Source organism: Maylandia zebra, linkage group LG16 (assembly GCF_041146795.1).
Source record: "Maylandia zebra isolate NMK-2024a linkage group LG16, Mzebra_GT3a, whole genome shotgun sequence".
Taxonomy (NCBI): Eukaryota; Metazoa; Chordata; class Actinopteri; order Cichliformes; family Cichlidae; genus Maylandia; species Maylandia zebra.
In genome coordinates, this window is record NC_135182.1 from 35732059 (window position 1) to 35758647 (window position 26589).

At 42.4% G+C, this 26589-nt stretch overlaps 1 protein-coding gene across 2 annotated transcripts in view; it reads left to right on the forward strand.

The window, feature by feature from the left end:
• Nucleotides 1-26589, forward strand: part of lrp1bb (low density lipoprotein receptor-related protein 1Bb) — a 262406-nt gene that overhangs the window by 104628 nt on the left and 131189 nt on the right. For both annotated transcript variants that reach the window (XM_076875387.1, XM_076875388.1), the window contains 9 exons: nucleotides 7496-7615; nucleotides 8144-8272; nucleotides 10873-11130; nucleotides 12114-12276; nucleotides 15761-15983; nucleotides 17313-17505; nucleotides 17614-17757; nucleotides 19469-19705; nucleotides 19918-20098. In XM_076875387.1, coding sequence (XP_076731502.1) covers nucleotides 7496-7615; nucleotides 8144-8272; nucleotides 10873-11130; nucleotides 12114-12276; nucleotides 15761-15983; nucleotides 17313-17505; nucleotides 17614-17757; nucleotides 19469-19705; nucleotides 19918-20098 — 1648 coding nt within the window. The remainder of the gene's footprint in view (nucleotides 1-7495; nucleotides 7616-8143; nucleotides 8273-10872; nucleotides 11131-12113; nucleotides 12277-15760; nucleotides 15984-17312; nucleotides 17506-17613; nucleotides 17758-19468; nucleotides 19706-19917; nucleotides 20099-26589) is intronic.

A 26589-nucleotide genomic window follows, 5' to 3' on the forward strand; every position in this document is an offset into this window, starting at 1 on the left:
AAACTCCATCAAATGTGATGCAGATGGGAAAAAACTTGAAATACAGAAACACAAGTCAAGCACAGAAACTCAAAAGTACATTTGAAACATGCTGCAAATGTAGAAATCACAGGCATATACAAAAGCGCTGTATATAACACAGATTACACTGTTTCCAAGGGCCAATTAAAAGTAATGGATACAGCTGACACCCACTAGTTCCCATGGTGAGTCATGAGGTTGCCAGGATGTACCATCCATTATTTGTGTCAGAAAATAGGATCAAATAATATTTACTTTTACAGTTTGCTTCGTTTAACTTTGTGTGCTGTGCTGTGCCATTTTACCCCTTTGCAAATGTGCATTTTGTGCACAGCTTTAATAACTTTATTGTTATTACACATGTATAAATACAGGGCAACGAAATACAGTTTGCATCTAATCAGAAGTGCAATAGGAGCAGATTATGTACAGATAAAGATAGTGTAAAAGGTGGGACTAGTTATGTACAGATTATGTACAAATAAGTGAAGTATGCAGATGTTTGTATTGCTATACACACAAAAATACAGATGTGCTACATATATACTAGTTGGTTGCACGAGGATATCAGCTCATGCAGTTAATTAAGAGACAGAACAACGTTCTTGGGATTGAATGCCTCTGCAGTCTCTCTGTTACTTAGACAAGCAAAATATGTTTTTATTACTATTTCCAGATAAGTGACACCTATAAATAAGACCTTTGAAATGTTAGAACCACAACTAACACTTTTATTATCCACGCTGAGAATATTTTTATAGACTTAAATTAGCCTTCAAATTATTATTAATATGATAATATCTAAATGCAGACTGAACCCTCTACATCAGGGGTGTCAAACTCAAATACACAGTGGGCCAAAATTCAAATCTGGAACAAAGTCGCGGGCTGACGTTAATATTTATTGAAATATATTTATTGCTCCAGATATAAGAATGAATCTTTTCTTATGGACTCAAACACGTTTTGCTGAAAAACTGAATATGGAACAAGCAAAGCTTAATACTAAACAATTTATATATTAGCTGTATAATACCAGTAGGCCAGCTCTGATAGTCGTTTGGTATGGCTTCGTGGGCCAAATGTAATTAGGCTGCGGACCAAATTTGGCCCGCGGGCCAGAGTTTGACGCCTATGCTCTACGTCCTCACTGACTGCCAATCCTCTCATCCTTTGTTTAAATCAGACCTGGGCTCCTTGCTTCTTCGGTTTCAGGTGAAGTTTGAATGATTTCAGGGTCAGGCTGCACCCAGACTTTAAGGTTCAGGCCTTACATCCCTGCTTCTGTCTGAAAATGAGGCATGTGGCAGAGATATATGGGCTCTGGTCTGTGGAAACAAATGACGTCAAATGATTTAAATTTGTAATAACTAATAAACATTGTTACAAATTGCTTTCAGTGGAGTGCAGATTTGATTGGACTGTGAGTGAACCTGTGCCCGTCTCAGTCTGTGTCCGTCGGCAGGAATCATCCTCTGAGCGTTACAGTGACGAGGTGCGGATGCCTCTCCCGGCGCTCTGACAAGCTCTTTAATGCATTTGATTCCCAAATATATAAATCTATTTCTGCTACGTAAGGGTAATCTGCACTTTTATGCAGCGATGATTTCTGTGTCATAGCACAACTTGTCAAAGGCGATGCGTTTGCCCTCTGCGCACCGATGTGAGTTATTGAGTTAATGTTGCTTTCAGACTTACACTGGCTGAAAGCAGAAGAAAGAAACGTGCGTATCGTCTCTCCTCTTTGTCTCTTTTCTCGAGCATTTCAAATCTGTTACTGAGATCAGCATCTTGGACTAATCCTGAAAATATTTGCATCCATTTTTTTCCTATATTTTCTGGTGATGAAGCTTTTTTAAAGAATAAACAGTGTCAAACATGATCTCTCCTCCCACCCTCTGTTTCTGAACAACGTTCAATTATCTCACTTGATTAACTTTTCATTACAACAACCCAAACAAACAAACAAACACTTTTCTCCAGGGTGAAGGAGTCTGTGATAAGTGATGCTCTTGTTCCAAAACGACTCGCCACCAACACGGCTCCATATTTTCAGCGTTTCTCAGTAGGTTGGAAATGTCCTGCCATCCAGCCTCATAGACTGTAACATATTAGCATATTTATTAAATTTTTGCCCCTCTAATGGATGGAACATTTGCAGTAAGTAGTCAAAGTGATCACTTTCCTGTCTGCTGTGCTACGGCAGTCCTTTCAGTGTTACCCTGCCACGCTGTACTCACTTTACCAGAAAATATGAGCTGGTAATTTTCTCTCCAAACATCTGCTAAAGATACGTGCATTTGATGATTTGGAGGCTTCAAGGAATCTCAAGTCCCGTGTCAGGTTTCTTTTTGGGGTTTTTTTTTAGTTACAAGCGACTGTCAGGCCCACAACACAATATGTAAACAACTGCAGATATCTGCAATCAATATTTCATGCGTCTCACTTTGTTATTCTACAGCCTGGCGAGATATTGTCAGTCATATCATTGCTCCCTCTAATGCGAGGAAACAATCTGGTGTCATCAAATACTATTACAGCAGATAATCTTCCTCAGGAGTGTTTAGAATTAAAATTTCATTGTTTGCTAGAAGATTTTGACACACACACCCGAGACGTTTCCTCCAATATTTAAGGGCATGTCAGAAGCCTGGCTGCGCACCAGTTCCCAAATCTCTCAGCAAATTGTGCTTTGAGGGATTAACGACGTTTACTGTCACATTTGAGCCCTAGTTTGAGATGCAGGATTACATTTGGATAAAACAACCAAGCAGCTACAGTGTAAGTGCATTTATCTCTCAATTTCTAGGGAAAATTCCACCTTCTGCGCCACCCGGACAACTCCACGTCACATCAAAGCTGACACACTTAAGCTTCCCAGATAACTTTCTAAAGACTTGTCAATAAATCGTGTCACTGCAGTCACGGCACATCTTGCACAAATGTTATTTCCCCTGCACGCTTCTTGAATGTTTGAACCTGAGAGAATATATGACCCAATTTCACTGCTGTGGAATCAATCTTGTCACTCTTGCCACCTAGAGGATACCAACCACAGCGACAGACGAGTAACAGGCGAAGGTCCTAATTTAAGCTTAGAAAATCACGAAAAGGTCCTTGAGCCAACTACGCTTTTACCTTTTGCGTTAGACGTGTCTACATTTGGTCCTGCGTTACATACAGGCCCTCACTGCAAAGACGTTTCGGGGAAAGGCCACCGCGATCCCTAAAGGGAGGCCGTAATTATGCCAGATGGGGCGTTCTGACTTTCAGCCTCGGGTAAGTCTTCTCGTGCCCGTGGTGAGACTTGTTGGCAGTATTGGCAAAGGAACAGTGCCACACTCACCATTCATACTCTGCCATCTGTGTGTTGGAGAGTGGAGGCTGTGAGAAACTTCTGCTGGGCTAGCGGAGCGGGCGGAAGCATGCCTTTGTGTTGGACTGATGAGCGGACGTACAAGTGGAATCAGCTTTTCAATTATTTTAAAACAATCCATTTAAACCTGGACCGTGATTTGCTCGTTCCACCAAATACACCTCAGCGTTGCAAATTATGAAAAAGTTCAAAAAATCCTGAATCTGAGAGGATCATAACAAACTAAACAGACTGAGCCTCCTCTGGGATGCAAACAGTGTTTTTAAGTGAAGCATGATGTGAAAACAGATGGAATTAATTTTGTGCAATTGCTAGAATCATTGTGTTCGTACATCTGATTACTGCAAATTAGACCAGGCTTGCTGTTGTGCTTCAGAATGATGACAGTTGACATGTTTTACATTTATATATTTTAGTAATTATGAAGCACTAATGTTTTTCCAAAGAGCTGAAACGAAGTGGACAAACTCACAAGTAGTTTTGCTCATGTGAGCATAATTTCTTTTAAGGTAAAGTCATAACAAATTATTCATGCTTTGTTCATTTGAGGCCGCTCGTGTCCCGCTCGTGCATCTTTGCCAGGTGGCTGTGAGAGTGATGAGCAGTGTGTTTTACATTCCAGTTAATGCCAATTTTTGTAAAGACGATACTTTGGAGAGCAGAACCAAAGCAGCCTTTCTCACATATTTTAAGGCACGCTGCACAGTGGATGACCACCACATCAAGGCTACTACATTCACTGTACTATTTACTGATGTTCAGCACACAGCTCTAGGTGTGTGAAAGGCAGCTAGGAGGCTCGGTGGCACGTACACAGTCCCCACAGCACTCTGTATCTGCCACGAGGGGAAGCTGATCACATGGTGTCTTTGAGACGATATAAGGATTAGCGTTGAAAATCTTAAGTCTGCCGTGTACTCGTTTTGCACACTGCTTTGCAACAGGGAAGTGTGCTAGTTCCACACCGTGTGATGAATAATGCACAGGCTGCGTGGGATCCACACAGTATTCAGTAAACATTTGCTTTTGTTCCTTTTAATTAAGTGAAATGGTGCCTTACACACAAAACGAGATATATCGTTTGAATCTAAGTAGAGCTTGAATAGAATCAGTGAACTTGTTCATTGCTGTGCGTACAGCACGTGTTGCACACTCAGGAAAATCTCTGATGATCAGAGTCATCAGGCGTCCAGTGACGTAGTGTATTCAGAGTGAATGGCAGCTTGAAGTGGCAGTTGAAGCCATTCAAATGCTAATGGATCGGTGAGATAGGAGCCAGTTACAGTGGATTTATCCAAGCAGGCACATTTTACTGGCCTGTGGCTTTTTCTATGAGATTGTAATTCTGGTTATTTTCAACCTGTGCCTTTTGTATGGGCTGTTTGATGTTTTATTGTGCAGCTTTACCTTTCTGTGTTTTGCCAGTGGTGTTGCTTTATATTTGATCCCTTCATGCCCAGCACAAAGGGATAATATATAACCTCTGTATAACCCCAAAACAGCCGAAACACAAGAGGTCCTGTGAAATTATTCGACTACCTGAACTTTGAATGTAGCCTCTGATAAAATGATTCCATCACAAATGTACTTCTTTCATGAGATAGCTTATCATTTATAAAATGTTGAATGAGTATTTTATCTAAACAAATTTAAAGCCTGGTTTAAATAAAGTAATTAGATTATATCAGTAAAAGTTGATTGTTTTGCAGGATGCGAAAGCTATCCTTTAATTAAAATACATCAGCTCTTCATCAATATTTTTAGCAGTGTTGGCTAAGGCAGCAGTCAGTGCACTGTAAACCTGTAAAACCATGTAAACAGTCTTTATGAACACAGTCGTTCCTTCTCCTGCAAACGTTCTCAGCCAGCACAGGTCACATGTATAAAGACGTCCTGCTAATGAAACCACAGCACCTTTATCATATACGTAGAGTTTCTTGCAGTGGTTGTTTCAGACCTGTTGGTCCTGTCAGGACCTCGATGGGGTTTTGACATCTTCTCTCAGCGCAGTAACACCCGGCGTCCTGGCCTTTCTCTATTTTGGTGGAATGGAAACGTCTGCAGCGCTTTGGAGGAGGACGAGGTTCAACAGCCCCAGACTGCACTCAGTTCTTCTGTGGCATTAAGCTTTATTAAACCACCTGTGAAAAATTAGATGTCTTTCAGAATCTACACTGCTGCTGCACTGCATCAGTTCTCAGCTTTCGTCCTTATCTGGAGTCGAGTGCTTGGACTCACGGTTTAGTTTCATTGAGTGTCGAGTCTGATCGGCACTCAGTGTGTTTTGTGCTAAACTTCACTTGGCAGTTTTCAATTAATGCGTTTGTGGTGCAGCAAAACACTGCTTTACTGACTCAAATTCAAAATTCAAATTCAAATTTTATTTGTCACGTACACAGTCATACACAGTACGATATGCAGTGAAATGCTTGGACAACTGCTCATGACCTAAAGAAAACAAAAAAGGAAAAGGCTATGAATAAGATAGGAAATAAATATGAAAAATTAAAAAGGGTCAATTTAACTAGGAAGGAATAAAATATAAATTAAGGTTAAAAATGAAATAACTGTACAACACAAATTAGAATTCTTGCACTCTTCTGGTGTGTCGAGTCCTGAAAATACGACTAATGTCAAACGCACGTCCTTTAAGCACGTAAAAGCAACTTTAGATGTTTTGTTTTCTTTGGATTCATAATGCAGCTGTTTATTTATTATCCCAGAAGTCTTTCACCACCATGAGCCTGGGAGGAGGTCCAAAGGTCACTGAGCATTCACCATTTTAATACTTCTGTATTTGCTCGCTTTGTTTGCCCCCAAATAAAAATTCAGTCATTTTAAGTTCTGCTGCCTGTCAGTCAAACTTTCTGAGGCTTTATGAAGCAAAGACAGAGAAAGCTCAGCGCTGTGGGACCACAGCAGCCATTTCTGAGATTTTAATGTCAGTAAAATTATTCTTTGCTCACCGAAGTCGAGTTTAACACTGAGACGTTTTATTATGACCTCATTAAAATCAATTCAACCATTGAAGACTTACAGGTTCAGCATGTGTTGCATATGTTACTGACAATGATAATGTCATATTCAAAGATCATCTGCTTGTTTTGGTGATATTTATCTCCACTGTTTGAAATCAGCGTTGTGAAATTGGTCACTGAGCTAGCAAGAAAAACCATCCATCCATCTTCATCCGCTTTATCCGAGGCCGGGTCGCGGGGGCAGCAGAGAGGCCCAGACCTCCCTCTCCCCGGCAAGAAAAACCAACTCCTGGTAACTCATCAAGATCTTAAAAATAACAAAATTACAACAAAACCCCCCCAAAGACCATCATTTAGAAAGTAATGATAACTCGAGCTCCGACTGTCATTGTGTTCCCACGATGCTACTGAATGTGGATGCAACCTGTCACGAAATGAATCGGTCTGCAGCAGCATTTCATAATGTCTTGAAATGGTTAGCGCAGGAAAGCCGGAGCACAATCAATACAGTCCTTTATCTTTGGGGCTGTAAGTTGACATTAATTAATGTTCAGCAGTGACATATCTGTCTTTGCCCTATTAAAGCTTTGTTTCGAGGGTTATTCTTCCCACTGTGCCATTTATTCGTTTTTATTCTGCTGAATGTTCATCACGCCATAATTAGCCATTTTTCTCCCATCCAGAGCATCATAACCCATCACAACACGACAGCGTTGGCTTCCTGAGCACCGTTACCAGCCCGTTTGTCACTTGACGAGTTAACAATACAAAGTTTGTCAATATGTTTTCGTTTCATAAGTCTGATCGTTTATATCGGACTTATGAAACATGCAGTTTAATGTTATTTAAATGCTGATGTCTTCAGTCTCCTCCGGCCCGTGTTGTTTGACATTTAATAATCAACACAGTGACATTTGTTTCAGCTCGTTCCTTCCTGTAGAGATACCGTAGCTAACATTTACATTGGAGCGTCTGTAATTTCTGTCATTTACATTCATTGAGTGAATGATCGAAGCAAACTTGTGATGGGCAGCTTGAATAATCAAAGAAGTAAGTTCCTATTCCACCTACTCATTTATGGCCTTTCTTCTCTGCTCCTTTCTTCCTGTCCCCCCTGCAGAGCTGCTGTCAGCCTGCCACGAGCTCCGGTGCCGCTATGGCTGCGTCATGACTAGAAACGGCACCTTCTGTTTCTGCGCTGACGGCTTTGAGGTTGGGGAGGACGGGACGAGCTGCAGAGGTAGGATCCTGCACCGCTGGTGGGGCCTCCTGCCATGGAGCGCTCCCCCCTTTTCCTCCCTCCTCTCCGTGCAAGTCTCTCCTTTTGCCCTCGGCCACACTTCTTTCAGTTGAATAAGCAGGAGCTGCTGCCTATATGAGAACCATCTGGGCCTCATGCACAGCACAGACACACACACATCCTTACACATGTATACAAATACTTCGTGCTTTTTTTATGTTCTTCATGGTGTGGGGCACAGGACATGATTTTGCTACAGTTGCACTGAATTATTTGAATTCTGCACATAACTTGTGCGTAGAATTGCATAATTATGGAAAGGAAAAGTTTCACAAAGTGGGAGTGCTGCTGGAGTTTGATTCTGCTGGGGGAGGCGTGAGAAAGCGCCGTTACAGCGCAGCGCATTGCTTATAAAAATAATTATACCTGAGGTGCCAGAGTGAGGCCGCATTAAGTATACTTTATGTATTTGGGTCATGTTTGAGCACCTAATTTGTTACAAATGACTCTCTTCCTGTTTTCCATAAGATCATGATGAATGTGCCATGTATGGAGCATGCAGCCAAACCTGCACCAACACCTACGGGTCATACAGATGCAGCTGCACAGAAGGGTACATCCTGCAGCCCAACAGGATATCGTGCAAAGCCAAACAAGGTGAGTGGCACGCTTGCATCATAATTAGCACAGCGTACGCGTTCTGTCTCGTTCAGACGTGGAATCCCGGCTTATCGTCTCCTCGCTTTTCACAAGAACTGGTAGTGCAAGATTAATGGGACTGAGCGATGACCACATCCATCACCACACGGGGACGGCTGGATGTGGTCAACCCAGGATAATGATCAAATTAATGAGCATGAGATTTTAAGTGGGTGCAGTCTGGAGTATTTTGTGCAGAGACAATACCTGACATCACCGTGATTTATGTTAATGCCCGATGCTGCTAACAAATCTGCCCCAGTGAGGAAAGCAAGCTACTTATTGTAGAAATTAGACAAATCAAAGAGTTATTGTGTTTTGGTGAGTGCGGTGTGTAAATAGTCCTGAGTTGTGTAGTTTACACGTCCGTGCCCGTGTTTTTTAGGGTTGTTGCCACTTTGGCGCATATGGGTTGAAAATAGCTGGAGGCCCAACACGTCTTGTTGGGGAGACGCCGCTGGTGCAGCTTTTAATCACGGTGACTGGTGTCCTACCAAGAATAAACTGAATATGATTACCCATAAACTTAACTGAACCCAATGCTCACATGCATTAATATTAATTTAGCAGAGAGCAATAGTGGTACAAGGATAACTATGGGGTTACCATTAGTTGTAAAAGCTCATGAATATAAATTCCTGATAGAGCTCTCAGAGGCCAGGAGATGAGGAGCAGCAGGGTATGAAAAACATATTAACGCAGCGAGTGTAAGATTGAAGTCGGGACTCTGAAGCGCACATTTTTCTTTTTAGGGATTTAATCTCGGTTTAATCTCTGCTTTGACTCTGACTTCAGTGAGTTTTACTTTCTCCTAACATAAATGTGACGACACCCGTATGCTCTTCGTTTCTACTCGATTACAAATGTTTGAAGTGCAAATATGATGTTGAAAACATCTTTATTTAATATATGCAAAATACAGTTATCGGTACTTTCTGTAGATGATAGTTGAACCTGTTAAAGACATTTAGTGTCACGTGGTTGTGTCAGATGTAACCCTGGTGTATCGGATATGTTTGGTTGTTTAACCTCAATGTTGTGTGAACATGAGCTGTGATTGGACACCGCCGCCTGTGTCAGGATTGGCTTTACCTCGTCATTAAGTTAAAGAAAACATCCACAGGGCGCCTGGTGTCACAGTGCTGTGTGTGTTTTAGTTACATTCTCTCATTTTTGTTATTCGTGGGTTTTGGTTCTGCTTGTGTTACATTTTTAGTCCTTGGATTTTGGTTTCTCTTACTTTTCCTTTCTGGTGTTCCTCGTTTCGTCTCCTTGTTCCCTTCATCTTCCCACTCAGTCGTGTCTCTGTCTCAGTGTCTGCATCTTTGTGATTGTCTCGTGTTTCCTGTTTTACTTTGAAAGTCTGTGTCCTATGTCAGTGCATCTAGTTTTGCTTCCTCTTGTCTCATTATGTGTGATTAGTCCAGCTGTGTTTCCTTCCTGTTTCCCTCATTACTTCCTTGTATATTTAAGCCCTGTGTTTTCCTTCGCCCACTTCCATGTGCTGTGTGTTTCCTCTGTGGTCCTTGTTATCCTTGCACCCAGTTTCTAGTTTCCTAGTGTCTTTGTTCTCGTCCTTAGTTTCTAGTTTTCTGCTTTTGGATGTTTTTGCTACGGCGTAATAAAGCTGCCTGTTTGAGTTCATCCTTTGGCTCCTACATCCTGTAACCTGACACCTAGTTTATGTCAAAATGTAGTTTGTTGTTTTGGTTTATGAGCTTCAGCTGCGTGCGTTGTATATGAGTGCAGACTTGTATATAGTTAAACATGTATGGATTATATACTGTTGAATTCTGAATATTGATTTGTAAATAATGGAATTTGAACAGACAAAGTGTGAACGTCATCCTGCTGCTTTTCCAGCATAAACATTGTGCAGACATTATATTCATGAAAACTTTTCTTTTCTCTTGTTTCATGTTTGAAATAAAACGATTCTAATTCCTTATAATAACTTTGATATTTATCTTTTCCCATGATACATGTTTGTAGCCTCGCATGGTCAAAGTCTCATCTACCCCCCAGTGTGGGAGAAAAACGCTTGTCCCTGCGTCACGCACCAGCAGTTATTTGAGTGGACATTCTGATTTATTACCTATATTAGGAGGGCAGCCCTTGACTTGAACTTGTGCTGAAGATTGGGATAAATAAGGGCCCTTTCAGGGGGTGAACCTGATGTCAGAGACTGTGCACGCTCAATTAAGCCCATAAAGAGGCTTATTTCAGTTCCACCACCGCAGATCTCGTTCCACGAGTCCAGGCGGGAGTGTGTGCTGGTGAACACTCACATGTCATATCTGCGTTTCCTGTTATTTGAGCTTCAAGAAATCTGTCCTGAAAGTGTTTCCTGCTGTTTGTTTGTGCAGTGGTGGAATTAGAAATATTGTGCATGTTTGCCTTGGTTGGGTTAACACTGAACAGTTAGACAGTAAACTTTCCGATGGTCTTTCCGCTCATATATTTTGCATATCACGCTGTTTTTAAGGGAAACTTTACTGAGCTAGCAGAATAGCTTTGCTGAGTCATCCCACGATAAGATTTATGTATGTTTATTTCAGATCCTGGCGACAGCCGGCCAGCGCTTCTCATCGGTGGCTCAGATCGCATCGTCGTCACCCATCTAAATGGAAGCGGCCTTCAGCCGCTCAGGTCCTTGAGGACAAATGGGACGCTGGCTCTGGATTTCCAGCAGAACCAGGAAAGTGTGTGCTGGGTGCTGTCTTCAGAGTCCTCTGGGCAGCTCCGCTGTGCTGTGACAAGGAGCCTGCGTGGATTCACACGGGAACAGGAAATACGAACTCAACAAAGTTTGCAGCGTATGTTTATATCAGGTCCTTCTTTTGTTCATTTTTCTGATAAACAGCCGTCTAACCACACGAATAAAAGGTATTCCTGCCTGTGGCGAGCATCATCCGGGGCTCACGCACACAGGCTCACGCTTCTTTGTTTTCTCATTGTACTTTGCTCTCTCCCTCTCTCTCTTACCTGCGAGCTGTCTCGCTCTATCTCCTCATTATCACCGAGGCTTACGACAGGTTAGCCTCAGCAGTTTTGGAATTCATCTTTATCCTGCAATCGCCATTCAGGCCTGCGAGCTGCACTCGCTGCGCTCGCTGCGCTGCTTCAGAAGTGCTACCTTTTTCTGCTCTAGTAAAGATTCCCATGAATTATAGCCCATTTCATAACAAATGTGCTCGACTTTCATTTGTTAAAGTCTCATAGAAACCTGCAAGCTAATCAGAATTATTAATGGCCATGGTATCTTTTAAAAGGGCACTGGAACAACTGCACAAATAAAGATTTAGTTTATTCATCATGAGTAGCAGAGTTTGCCTTTGCCGTCAGGAAACTGTTCACAGAATCTTAACAACAACATTGCTGTCAGTTTGATCTCAGCTCGGACGTGGAGAAAACGTCTTTAATGCAAATACTGCAGGGTTGCTGCAGTAATATTTCTGCAGGGTCATTGGACATGAGTGGCGACAGACCCTCTGTAAGGAAAAGTCGTCCCCCTCTAAATGTGTCCTTGCAAACAAAGCTTCATAACTTCAGATACTTTACAAACGTGCAAAGAAAGAACTCGTGCTTCGAGTTTAAAGCATCAAACTCTCCGCAAAGCCCCACAAACCTCATCAGCTCAGATCTGTGACTAAAGACTAAAAGTCGAGATAACCAGGCCACCCGCTGCTTCTGTTTCATCATTATTTTTGTCTCTTTGGTTGCCACGGAAACCTTATTTTATTTACATGGCATCTGTTCTACACGAGGATCTAACGCGTCTCCTTCTTTCCCGTTGCAGATGTGGAGCAGATGGCGATTGACTGGCTGACAGGAAACTTTTATTTTGTTGACCGCGTCACTGACAAGATCTTTGTCTGTGACAGCGGCGGGGACACGTGCGTTACCGTCCTACAGCTAGACCTGCTCAATCCTAAAGGCATAGCTCTGGATCCTCTCATGGGGTGAGTGCATACCTTCTCAGAAAGCCACCACGCAAGTCTCATTTATCACCGCGTGTCATTTTTCAGAGGAAAAAAATATCAGAGAAAGGACAAAAAATTACATTTCAGTGCTGATAACAAGAGATTTATCAGGAGGAGTATAAGAGGGCTACAATAAAGGGATTTAAATGATTTCCTGTCCTTCAGCTGAGCCATTTTCTCTGTGTGTAATTTGGTGAATAACTGGTGATGCTACTGTCTAGACATTCATTTGTATTCACTGATTTCACATCCCACAGAAGAACAGGCCCCAACAGGACTTTCATTACAGGATTTTTGTCTCTGAAGATCAACGAAAAAGCGCAGCACCAGTGGAAGAAAACATATTCCCACACTGCTCTCAGTGAAAACTAACATTTAGAGCGTGCGGCTGACAGTCTCAGTGATCACGATGTTGGAGAATTTATTATTTCTCGGGAGTTTCCTGTGTCAGCGTGCAGAACAAACACACACTGCATGGCCCAGCTGTACCAGCCGGTGAACCTATTATCAGCAACCCGGTCTCGCCAGGGAACAGCAAAGCTCCAGTATTTGTGACCAGTCAAAGCTAATTTTTCGATGTATACCCGTCCTGTTTTTAGCTGTTTGGCAGTAGAAACAATCGTCTGCGATCACGTCAAGCTGTCACGACAGACCTCGTAAGGCCGAGACAAAATGAACCTTTGACCTAACGTGTAATTCATTCACGCTGTTGTCACGTTGGGGATTTCTGCTTTATAATCCACGCTTATCCAGCACCTCTGTTTACGACCGTAAACCTCTCATCAAAATAATTAGCTGGTTTTTTAAAGGCAGGGAGAGTCGGCTGGCTGCAGCTCTTTGTTCTCGTTTGTGTTACAGTGAATACACTGCACTCCCTGTGATGTGCTCCAAGTCAGGCTGGCTCTTAAGTGGTTGTGCTGTAATCACACATGACTCGCATACACATATGAACCTTATTCTGTAGATATAGATGGATAGTGGTCTCGAGTCCGCTGCCCCACGAGGGAGCTGGTTTTGCAGGCTGCTGGATAGATGGACTCTCGGAGCCTTATTCCTGACTCTAATTGGTGAGAAATAGGTACAGCCTGAGAGAGGTCTGTCAGCCCAGAGCAATGGAGTGAAAACAAAAGAAATCAGGGAGGTGTTAGATAGCAGCGCAGCGTGAGGAGCAGTGTTTATAGAATATGCCCTGGTTTGGCACTCCGTCCCTCTGCATCCTTGCCTCTCTTGCTATTGGATAAGCATTTTAACTTGATGGACAGCCTTTTCTTCTTCTCTCTAAAAAGCTTTTCTGAGTTTGATGGATGGTATGGTTTGTTTATCAGCTAGAATTTTTATCAGCACTACAAAATTGAAGCGTCCTCTCCCACGAGTCCTATTTTAGTGTAGCGTGTATACCCGTGATGAAGAAGCGCTGCTGGCAAGTTTCCTCCCGAGCTTTGATATTATAAAATAATTAAAATCCTGCTGTTGCATCACACCGTCAGCCCCGTCCATGGAAGTAAAGTCTGCATTTATACATGCTAATAATTTGTTTGGAGGGGAGAAAAATTGTCGCCTGGAATCTGATTACTGATATTTTTATATTTTTGGGACTGTTTCAGTTTTGCAGGAACTTGGAAATAAAAAGATGCATTGATGGCACAAAAGATCACCAAGGTTATTATGCTGATTTATCCTGTAAAAAATATTTCATTTATTATCTCTAAAGTCACGACTGGAACCCTGCTGATGGCGTTGCAGGAAGTCAGGAATCATCAAAGGTCAACAGGATCTATTTCTGGCAAATGTTTGTGCAAGATTTGTCGTACAAAAACAACGTTGAAGCCTTTAAGCCGTTGCCAGAGTCAAACACTGCAACGCTACTTTTTTTTGTATTTATTATAAATTAATTTTTTACAGAATTATGTTCAGAGCATTATTTTAAATTAAGCCTCCAGATTTTACACTCCTTCAAGTGCAAGAGGATCTGAAAGAAACCAGCCGTGTCCTGACGCTGCTGTAGTTTTGGCCGATACGCTGCTCATTGATTCTCCAGCTGTGAGGCTCCTGCCTTTATTCGCTGCCCCCGTGCTTTTTACTTTTTCACAGGTGCTCATTCCCAGAATCCAACAAGGATCTCATCATAGCTGCAGAATGCACAAATACAGCATCGGCTCCGTCCTAATCCTAGAAAGCAGACATTGATATGCCACGTGGAGGTGCACCTGTTTGGGGAGCTGGGTTTGCTGATGCTGGCAGTTTTTCAGCACAGCTTGGTCGAGGGTTCAAAGGGCAGCCCATCTCTCCTCTGGTTTGACTTGTGCAGATTAAGTCGGCTTCCCGTCGTTCTCTGGCTGGAGCTGGTTATCACTGGAAGCTGTTAGAGATCCATCCTCACAGAGTCCCAGCGAGGCAGCGGGGCAAGCCTTCCATATAAATGACTGAATGTGCATACCTGAGCAATTTTAAAAACTTTCAGAGCTGCAGTTACTTTTGCTGAAGAGCATTCCAGTTATTTCTGGTGATGTAATTTAGTACCTGTAGTAAGAATCAAATGACACTGTGTATAACGCCTGTCCTCCCGTAGTTACTCTGGCTCCCTGTGTCTTTTTAGATTGATTTTGAAGCTGGCTTCTCACTGCATCACACATTGTCATTTTGTGTCTGCTCACATACCCCGAGGTCTGCTGCAGCTTTCTAAATGTCGCCAAAATTACCCAAAGAGAAATGGAAAATGCTGCTTTTATTACATTTGCCTCCAGGTTATGGGCTTGTATCAGAGAAGCAGTCTAACAAGTCATTTTTACAAGGCCTTCAAAGGCAGCGCGATGCTGTTTTTAAATCTTTTTTTCTTGTAATTAAAATTAATTCTGCGCTGATTTAATGCGTTCATGTGTTTTAACCTATTTGTACCATTTTTACTGTATTTGTATTTGATCAGATTGTTGTACTATTACATGAAACTCGATTACATATTTGCATGGGTTGGTGAATGTATTCATTTTGTACTTTATGTCCTTCCACAACATCTCTGTTGGATTAAGATCAGAACTTTGACTTGGATCTTCCAAAAAGTCACATTTTATGCTTGAATATTGTTTGCTTGAATGGATTTTCTGTTTGGCTTTCCTGCAAAACCCCGTCTGAGGGATTCAGTTATTGGATGAAATATGTTCGCATTTCTGTTTCCAAACTCTTGAGAAATCTCCTAATGTTGGCCAAGGACCTCAACTGGTTAGTTGCAATAGTAGTAACACTCAACAAGAGTGCGCGGTCGATGTTCGAGGGGGTGGATACAAAACTGCTGACGACTGCTTGAACGAACATTGGATTAGACTAAGATTGTTGGCAGTAAGGATCAAGTGTCACTCTGTCATACTGGGATAAATGCAACCAAACTACTAAAATGATGCACGGTCACATTGTGACTATGATGGTATCCTTTACCTCGTTTAATGATTTAACCCCCCCTCCCCTGCAGAATGCTCTTCTTCACTGACTATGGGAACGTGGCCAAGGTGGAGCGCTGTAACATGGACGGCACCAACCGGACCCGGCTGGTCGATTATAAAATCGAGCAACCCACTGCTGTGGCGCTGGATGTGGTCAAGAAGCTGGTGTATTGGGCCGATGCCTACCTGGATTACATCAACGTGGTGGATTACCAGGGCAAGAACAGGCACACCGTTATCCACGGCAGCCAAGTGAGTGCCACTTTGCACAGATTTTTGCCTTCCACGGGCCGCACGTTGTGGACTAACGTGGGCTTTTCTTATCAGGATTTGGATCCACTTACAGGGTGTTCTTTGGTTAATGTTCCGATTCAGGGCACTGTGCTTTATCACTGTAAGGCAGGTGGCGTGTTCACTGCTTGTTGTTTTAATTCACTCTTCATTTTGGACAAAAGGAGCTTTTGTGTGGCGAATAAATGGTTTATTAAATTGAAGAAATTGAGTCACACGTGGGGCTGCCTTCCAAATGAGCGTGTCGGTAGTCTCACTCCTGCAGCACACTTTTGAGTCCTTTCATCACGAACGATGATTATTCATTAAAAGGTCCTTTCAGCCAACTTGGACTAGATACTCGGGCTTTATGAGGAAAGAAGAACATACACATCAAGCACCGTGTTCTGTATGCAGGTGTTCTTTGCATGATATTGCCTCATTCATTTGCTCGCGCCCTCATTAGACGGAGTATCTTCATGTCATTGCATTTGCATTACAAATGCGATGTTGCCGCTGTCTGTCTTTTCTGTAGCCCGTGTTTGGTCTTTAATGTCGTAGCCGCTCGCATCAGAAGATTCCCCACAGGTTTGCTCGCTGCATTATAATTTTAAAGCTCTTCATACTTGACAGTCAGGAGTTTCTAAACTTCCACAGAGTAAAATTTGTCATTTCAGAAAATATCTAAATATCCTCTGTTGTTCTCTGCTGTTGTGGTGAGCCGAGGAGATTACAGTTAGCTGCGCAGATCCACTTCTCTATATGAAGTTGACCCTGCTGGTATTTTCTGTGTTTTTCATACAGATGGTACTGAGTGCTTCCTGTGCTGTATAGGTGAGCTGCAAGCTCTTGAAGCAGTATGTGAGAGTTCCTTAAAAAAGCATCTCGTGTGAAAGTAGAGTGCTGAGGTCAAACTCCACAGGGGGAGACGGTTGAGTGGTTTGTTTTTTATTTATTTCTTTATTCTGACGCGTGTTTCTTGGTGCCCCTGATGTCAAAGTGTGGGCCAGTGAGCTTAGGTGCACTTCCTGTGAACACAGCTCATCCAGCCATGTCGCTATGTGTGGGTGTCGGGCTGCTAAATGTAGCATGGAGGCTGCAGTATCAGGGCCAGCAGCCTCCCAGTGGAGTCAGGCTTTTGACTCTGCACGGGCTGCCAAACAGCCCCACAGCTATCGCCCGTCCCTCTCATGCAAGTCTTCCTTCATTCATTTTTATTATTCTTTTATTTTATTTTCATGTTGTGGTTTTGTGTGTTTCTGGTTTCATGAAAGATGAAAAAAAGGAATGTGGGTCTTTCTTGTTTTTCAGGTGTCGTACATTTATTCATTAGCTGTGTTTGAGGACTACCTCTATGCTATCCACTCTGACCCTTCCAAAGGGAGTTCCTCTGCAGAGCTGCTGCAGATCCACAGGTTCAACATCACAGCAGACAGCAGGACGCTCGCCAGCCTGGGGAATTCTAAAGGACTGCGGGTTTATCATAAACTCACTCAGCCCAAAGGTAAAGGACAGTTTCTACATATTTGCAAGTATCTTTTATTTTCTGTCATATATTTGAGTAAAATACAAGCAAAAGTACTGACATTTCTCTTTCTCATTTCGTTCACAGTCAGAAGTCATGCGTGTGAAATGGATTCATACGGAAAGCCGGGCGGCTGTTCCCACATCTGCCTTCTGAGCGGCAGCTACAAGTCCAGGACCTGCCGCTGTCGTACGGGCTACAGCCTGGGCTTCGATGGAATGTCCTGTAAAAGTTAGTATAAGATCTGCTGCGGAGTCAAACTGTGTTTTATGAAGATGCTAATATTTTTGCAACCTCCCAGCCCCCAGTGTTTGTTATAGGATTAGACTTAAACCACTCTGTGGGATACTTGAGTTTGGAAACTGCAGTGGGAGAAGTTTGGTTTTGACAAAATACAGCAGCTGGCACATTTTCTCACAAGCTGGACATCACTTCCTCTTAGAGAGAAAGAACCGACACAGAATGTCAGAAATAGTTTCTCTATGTTATTTCAAAAACCAGTATCATTGTGGGGGCGGCTGTGGCGTCTCCTGATCTGAAGGTTGGTGGATCGATCCCTGGCTCTTCCAGTCCACATGCTGAATTTTAGAACGCCGGGGTGAGGTGCTCATAACAAGCAGCTGCTGGGGATCTGTGCGGAGGTCGGCTCTGTCCTGGTGTTCCAGGTTATCCGTGTTACCTCTGAGCTAACAGCCTACCTTTTAATCTGTGCCAGCTGGCATAGGCTCCGCCCCAACCCAGCCAGCACCCCAAATTCAATAAGTGGAAGAAGACGGATGAAATATTATTAGAATACTTACTGTGAGCCGATTGGAGTCAAAGTTAAAGAGCACAGATCTAAAAGGTTTTCTCTGGCAGTTTTTCTAATTGAAAAGAATCTGAACTAATGTCAGCCAAGGATCTTCTGCTCATGTACCATATTAGAGCCAAGCATATGCCACGCATGCACGGCCTTCGCCCGACAGCGATGACGATCACAGCGAATGGTGAATACACACCCGCTTGAGAGTAATGTCCTGCTATCGACCTGTCGCGAGTCTGACTGACTGTTGCAATAATGAGGTTTTAAGTTTGTCTGCATTTGTCGGCCAGTCTGATCAATCGCTGGACATTGTGTAGTTGACAATAAAAGCAGGGGATCAAATTGATGACACAATTTTAGGGCCCGCCACATTTCGATCGAGGTAACGAAGCATCGGGAGGCAAAGCGTGACACGTTTGATTTATGCCCCCCTCATAGATGTTCTGATGACACTATCTCTTTTTGCTCGTGCTTTCCATCTCCCTAAGCATAATGAGATTTAGTGTTAAATGGTAGTCCTTGTTCAAAGAGCAGTCACAGTGGGGTTTGATATCTGGGTCTCTTGCAATGCTTAATTGTCTCCTGGGTAGTTGGTATCTCCCCCACGAAATGATAAATTGGAGTGAGACATGTGTGGTCCTCACCCTCAGCATCCTAGTCTCCTGGGTAGGGGCTAAGAGTGAGGAGAGGTCTGCTTCTTTCAATGGAAGCCCTCCTTCATTCCTCCCTTTGCGTCTCCAGAGGATCCCAAAGGGTTCGAGAACATAAAGTCCCCTGAGCGGCAGGCGAGGAGCTGCCTCAGCTTTCCGGGCCTTTCCGTTTGCCTTTCTGCTCAGGCGTGTTTTTTTTAGTTCAGAAACAGCGCAGGGTAAGTATTGCAATTGTCTGTTTGCTCAAGCATTTTTCTTCTCTTACGCTAAAGGCAGCTTCGTAGCAGGGCTGTGATTGAGGGGGGAGAGTATAGTCATTGGCACTGATTACTGGCTCCATTAGGGTAAATGAATGGCCCAGGCTCTGGCAAACATATGAGAACAATGTGGCCAGTAAGAGGGTTTAATGCTAGGATCAGCACTGATGAATTACACCAATTAATTGACAATAACAGTAAAAAAAAGGGCGCTGTCCTTTCTTGCTTTGTAGAGCCCAAAAACGATATCTTCCTGTTCTACGGTAAGGGGCGTCCGGGAGTCATCCGAGGCCTGGACATGAACATCAAGTCCAGTGACGAGCACATGGTGCCGATCGAAGACCTGGTCAACCCTCGAGCCATCGACTACCACGCAGAGCTGGGACACGTCTACTTTGCTGACACCACCAGCTTCCTGATTGGGCGGCAAAAAATAGATGGAAGCAGCAGAGAGACTATACTGAAAGATGGTGCGTCCGAGTGCAGTCATGTTACATTTAACACACTCCAACAGCCTAAAATGTACATTTGTTACACTTTGTATAACACTAACCCCAAAGTTCTTTAATGATGTGACAACATTTATAAAACATTTGATGTCTTTTATAAATCCTGCTGAGCTGTGTGTATAGATAAGGATGTGGCATATATTTGATAGTTCTGTTGAATTCTTTTGTTGTAGAACTTGACAACGTTGAAGGAATCTCAGTGGATTGGATTGGGAATAACTTGTATTGGACCAACGATGGGTACAGGAAGACGATCAGTGTTGCCAGGCTGGACAGAGCTTCCCAGACCAGGAAGACTTTGCTGGAAGGCAATATGTCTCACCCCCGGGCCATTGTGGTGGATCCTCTGAACAGGTCAGAAAAATAATATTACACGAGCAGAATTCAGTGGCAGAAATAGTTTGTTGGTCCTGTGCAGGTATGGCTAAGCATCAGTTAGATGCAGACAGGCTATAATGCTGGAAAACATTACCAAAACAGCACGTGCGTGGTGTGTGCTCCATTTTTTACGCCCTGACAGAAAGTGAGGAAAGCAATTATCTTGCCACTCTCACTCACATCACTAAATGGACTTTAAACAACTTCGGAGGTAAAAATGTTACGCTTTTTATTGCCTCGCTAGTGTGTTGTACAGAATTTAAATTGCCATCAGATTTTAGACCTGGTTGGTAAAATTCAAATAACGAATGAATGTCCGCGCCCTGTTTTATTTGTTGTATGTCTGTGAAGCTTCTCAGTCATCCAGGTCATCGTAGTCTAAGGCGCTTGGAAAGAAAAGCGTCTGGACTTCTTTAAGTTGCTTGAAGACGTTTCATCTCTCATCCGAGAAGCTTCTTCAGTTCTAAGGTCAAATGGTGGAGAGTCCCAGACTTAAGTCCTAGGGGAGTGTCCCCCCAAGGGGGTCATGAACCTCTTGTTGATCCTCTACCTAATCACACGAGCCAAGGTGTGAAAATCAGCCAAGGTTTCGGGTGAACCCACCTAGCCCCACCCTATCATGTGATTTCCTGAGGTCAGGTGGCGTCTGGGAAGGTTCTCAGAACTAGATTATAGATGGCAGACAGTTGATGTCATAAGCCCCGCCCCTCTGTTCAAAGATGGCCATTCTCAGTGGACATAGATGCTTCTTTCACTTCTCTTTCAAACCATCTGTCTTCTATGTCCTAAATGTGAATATTGGTGTCCTCAAATTTGTTGTTGTTTGTTTTTGATTAATTAAATGGTTTTGAAGAATTGGCAGGATACTGTGGAGAGTTTCGCCTTTAACCTTTGCCCAAAGTAATATTTCATGTAGGCCCCTAAATTGTGGGAAAACAATACTTCAGTGAGAAAAATGTTGGGATTGTTATCAAGGTGTTTGTAAGAGGCTGAGGGACATTAGGTAATGTGCAATAACCTGATTTAAATGACATCTCCGTTCCTTGTGAGGCCCGTCCGATGGATATTTGAGTCTGATGCTGACACGGTTTTTTCAGTGTTCAGTCTCAGTATACTCGTTTTATATCTAGGTTACTGTATACTGTATGTTTGAACTGCATGGAAAGGAAAACCATGCATTTTACAAGCTCATTAGCAGCTTACTGTGAAGGCACCACTGTGTGCATAGCTGCAATGCTGCAGTGTATGTGCTGCAGAAACTGGTGACATTATATAAACCAATAAAGCAGAGAGATATAGCTGCTCTTATTAAACCATCTCTGATTTCTTTGGCTCATGCTTTTACATCAGCCCATATATGGCAGCACATATGCTGACACACCGCATGTGAGATGCTACTTTCTCGCACTAGCATGAATTCCCAAAGTTTCTTAAACTATTACTTTGCAGAAAGTGTTGGAAACAGTTTGCTTTAGCAGACATCTCCTGTGATTGATGATAACATATGAATAATTTTCATCAGCACGATTAAACTGACAGAACATCTGTTTTTCTGAAAGCCCCTTGTGCAGCCTTTAACTCACTCATCTCGTTCCAAGAACGACACCAAGCAGCTCATTAGCCACAATTAAACCATTTAATAGCTAATTCTGTGGAGTTCTCAGGGACAATCTTATAAGCATTTCTGTGCACATTCCTATAAGTTGAACTTTGCTGGCTGATTGGTAATTATCATATAGAGTTGATGCTGCAAAACCCAAATTCATTGAGTGTCTTAAGGTTCTTAGGGATTAATACTTTAAGGCTTAAATCGTATTAACACTCCCCAAATCCATTGCAGTCAGAGATTAGTTTCCAAGCCTCAAGGGACTGTTCCAAACATTTTGCTATACACAGCTGTTTCGCTGCTTTAGGGACACGCACTAAAGCAAAAACAAAACTTACTCATTCCTAGTTTAGTTTTATTTCCCCCCTTTGTTGAAAACAGTTACCAGTAGACAGTTTGCCTTTATTTTTAGCTCTCTGTCTTATTCTCGATTCCAACAATGAAACTGATTCCAGCGTTGCTATACGAGTCACGTTGCGGTGCTGCAGGAAGGAAACTGACGTTTATCTGAGGGATTATTAAAAAAAATCATGTTTGCGTTACGTGTAAAGAACAAAACGTTAAACAGCTGATATGAGAACATGGCCTTAAACTTTAAGGCTAATCAGGGTGGCGCTGAGAGTTTCAGTGCTGACAGATGTGCCACAGCAGCAGAGTTGGGGGTGGCAAATAACCGTGTCACTTTTTTTGTATAAGGATTAATAACTTTTACTCCAACCCTCCCACTGACAGCACAAATGATTAGAAGAGCTAGTTTTGGGCTTCTGAGGAAGCGTTCAGCCTGAAGCCGACAGCCCTTTGATCTCTATCTGCTCTGCTGGAAGAGTCTCTTAAGGTGAAATGGAAGCAATTCTCCAACACATCTTCTGATCTTTTGCATCCTCGATGCCTTATTTTTTCCTCACTTTGCTGCTTCTAGTCTGTGTTGACACGATTAACACTAATAGTGTCGTACCTAGAAACTGAATACATTTATTCATGAAGCACACACATGGCAAAAAATATGTTACTAATCACACTTGGTCAGCTTATTAGCGACTGCATGAGTGTGCAAACAGATGGACGACACATTTATGGACAAAACCATCATGAAGGTGTCTCGTAAGGATCCGGTCCGCCTGGGCATTAACCGGAGCAGCAGTGCTAAAAAGAGATTCCCTACTTTGCTGTTTTCATGACAGCGATGAAGGCTGGGCATTCAACTGGGCTGAGATCTAGAAACTGTGAAGGCCATGGCATATGAGTCACATCATTTTTATATTCATAAAGCTATCCAGTGACCCCTCATGCCAGAGGAGAGGAGCTGTCCTTATCATCTGAATTGAAAAGCCCCCCCCACACACACACAGCATAACAGGGCTGAGGAAGGTGCTCACTGCAGGGGTGGGTGCTTTTAGCTTTTTCTGCTTTAATTTATCACCTGTTTATAGTTTAGAGGCTTATGTAATTAGGGCTGCCACGATTTGTCGACTAGTCACGATTACGTCGACTATCAAAATAGTCGACGACTGATTTAATAGTCGACGCGTCGTTTGAAGCTTTGTAAGATCCTGAAAGACGCAGGAATAAGTGGCAGGATTTAAGAGTGTAATAACGGACTGAAACAGAAGATGGCAGCATTGCATGTACAAGGATGTCAGCTACCGTTAAACCCCGAAGAAGAAGAAGAAGAAGCAGCTGTGTCCCAGAATTCATAGCGCGGCCCAGCGCAGTTTCCAACAATGGCGGCAGCTAGTTAGTTTTAATGTTACTCTTATTATTCTTTCTGGGTCACAAAATAAACGTTTAACATATTTTCAGGCGAGAATGTAGCTGTGTAAACCTCAAATATCTGCTCAGTTTATCAGGACACCACATATTTTCAAAAGCGCTCCGACGTTTTTGGAGACATCTGTTACCCACTAGCTCGATAGCGAGCCGGGGGCTAGGCTAACTAGAGCCGTGAGAACACCGGACTCCCCGCAAATCATTTTCAAACCCACCGCCGTCTTTCGCTACTCGGGTTAAATATATATGAGTCACTTAGATAACTTAAAATGTTATTGTTTGGCTTTTTTTTAGTATTTTATTTGTTCCTGAGTGAATCGGTTTGGCTGAGATTAAAGTTATAGTTTTTACACAGCTGAATAAACCTCAAGCAGACAGCTAATTATCAGAAGTGTGAGATGCTCCAGAATTTACTCCGGTGTCCTGTTATATTTTAGATAGCAAGGAGTTTATTAAACTTCACCGAAACAATCTGCAAATTTCATTAAAATTTAATAAACTATCATCTTGTCTTTATTTTTAGTTAGCACAGACCTTAAACACTTAAAGCTGTAAGCTAATGATAGTTATATAAGAGCAGATGCTGCTGGTGCAATAAGCTGTAGTTTTACGTCTAATGGATGATGATCTGATTAGTCGACTAATCGCAAAAATAATCGGTGACTAGTCGACTATCAAAATAATCGTTTGTGGCAGCCCTATATGTAATAACGTGGCACGGTCTATACATTTTTTAGCAAACAGTACAGATTATTAGAAACTAAAAGTAATGCTGCAAATTCTAGTTTTTGTCATGTTTGCTTCTGGATAACTTGCAGATTTAAATGAAAATATGAAACGTGGACAATTCAGGTCTGTGTTTAAGTCAGCTGTAAACCGTCTTCTACTATAACGGTGAAAATGCCACGATGTCTGATTTCATGCCCGTGTTTGCCGTTCTGCATGTAGCCATATGTGTGTCTGCATGTTGAGTGGGGAGCCGGGGTGCTGTGAATAATTCATGAAATCGTAAAGATGACTTTGAGACAGTGGGAGTCTTCATTCAGCCCCATCTCTGATTCTGTTTCATCATCTCTTTGCCAAGCTCTCTATCATTGATGAGAAACAAGGGGCCACGTGGCTCAGCCAGGAATCCTCAAAGAGAAAATCTCTCGGGCACGGTTACTGGAGAAAAGACCTGTCGAATTATTGACCCAATCGTGTTTCACATACCACTGGTCCTCCGGGAGCTGTTTTCTCGACATACAGAAGCTACACTGAAGCACTTTGGTTGAAAATATGGACCGTCTGACTTTGACGTCTAGTAAAGCTTAGCTTGAGAAGCCTGAAATGTTTCTTAAGCCCCGACAACTGAAGTCCAAACACGTGTCTGATTATCTGCTTTTAAAATATGGAGAATCTAGTTTGTATCCATTTCGTCTTCATCGGGGAAAACTTCAGATTTCTGACCTGGCGGAGGCCTTCCTGATTTCTTAGGTTTTTGCATGCTTGCATGTTTTTTAATGATGATGTCACTGACTTTGTTTCTCAGCTGTTTCTTTAGACTGTTGCTGCTTTTTGAGATCCTTGGCCATACTTCACTTTATCACACAGGTTTTATTTTCCATGTGTCTAAGTTCTCAGTCATCCAGCTTGTGGTAGATCTTAAAAAAGAAGGCAACCAAAAATGTTATTGAAATGTCTTCATAAACTCTAAGAAGACATCTACTTAACAGTAGTGCCATATTTTTCGGACCATAAGGCGCATTAAGCAAAACAAAACAATCAAATAAGTCAAACTTTACTCAGCTCATTCTTCTTGCTTCCTCCACTTGTGTACCATTGATTCATTAATGCTGAATTCTCTGGCAGCTGCTCTATTCCCATGTTGTAGCAGTATATTAATGACTAACCTCGTATTGTGGATGGATTATCTCAGTTGTTCTCCTGACTGAAGTTTGGTCCGTTTACAGCATCCTGCCATGCGATTACATTTGTCCCTAACCATCAGGAACCCTCACGTTAACTTTTAGCGAAAAAAGTTAGCGTTCATCCTCCAGCTTCACTGTTTATGCTATGCTAACATAGCTGTGTAGCTAGCGGTCACGTAGCACATCATTATATAGCAGCTAGCCCAACTTCAGTAACCCTACAAACGTCACTGCTGTTTAGTTTTCTGTCTTCATTTATGTTGGAAGTGATAGCAGAGCTGTACGATGTAATTTTTCAGAAATCTCTCAGTCAGAACATGCTATATCATGTTTAGGTATCATGCTATATCAAGCTAGCGAGCTAACTTCCTGCTAACTTCTAACTCAGTTACATTTAATAAATCCTGTTTTCATGGATGCCTGGATGTTAAACTTAATTGTTACACCTGGTAAAGCAGCAACGCTGATCGTTTTATTAAAGATGAAAGAATTTAGACAGTTTTTAACTCTCAGTGATGCCGCAGTGTTCGTTTGTCTTTGGGACCTGAAAGTGACAGAGTTTAGGACCCAGATTCCTCCGTGAGGCTCCTGACTACGGTAGCCATAATGCTCCTACAATCAGTGTTGCCAACTTAGCTTTTTTTTCTAAAAAAAAGTCGCTAAAAAAAGACGTGAAAGCGCGTATCGCTTTTACTCTCAACAAGCAGCGGGTGCTGTAACGCAGTCAGTTCTTCTTTTACTCTTATGCTGTTTTGTGGATCACAAGGTTTAAAACTACTTATAAACACACACACACAAAGTAACTCCACCAGAGCGCCTATTTCAGGTCACTTTTGCCGGTCCAAGCCCGGGTAAAGGAGCAGGGTTGGAATTGTGACATTAAAAAAAACAATAATTGCTAAAATAAATTTAATTTGTAGTTCTAAATAAACTCTAAATGCATTTAGGACGTTTTTTACTCACTTTATGTCTCTTCCACGATGTTATTTCTCTCTCCAACAACATAGGTTACAATTAGATTAGCATGACCAATTATGCAAATTAGGCGATGACGTCATTTAGCGACTTCTAGCGACTTTTAGGACAGCCAATAGCAATTTTCTTTACTGAGGAGTTGGCAACACTGCCGACAATCCATCAAGCGGTGGCTTCGTAGCTTACCAAAGTCATACTAAAACGTTTTT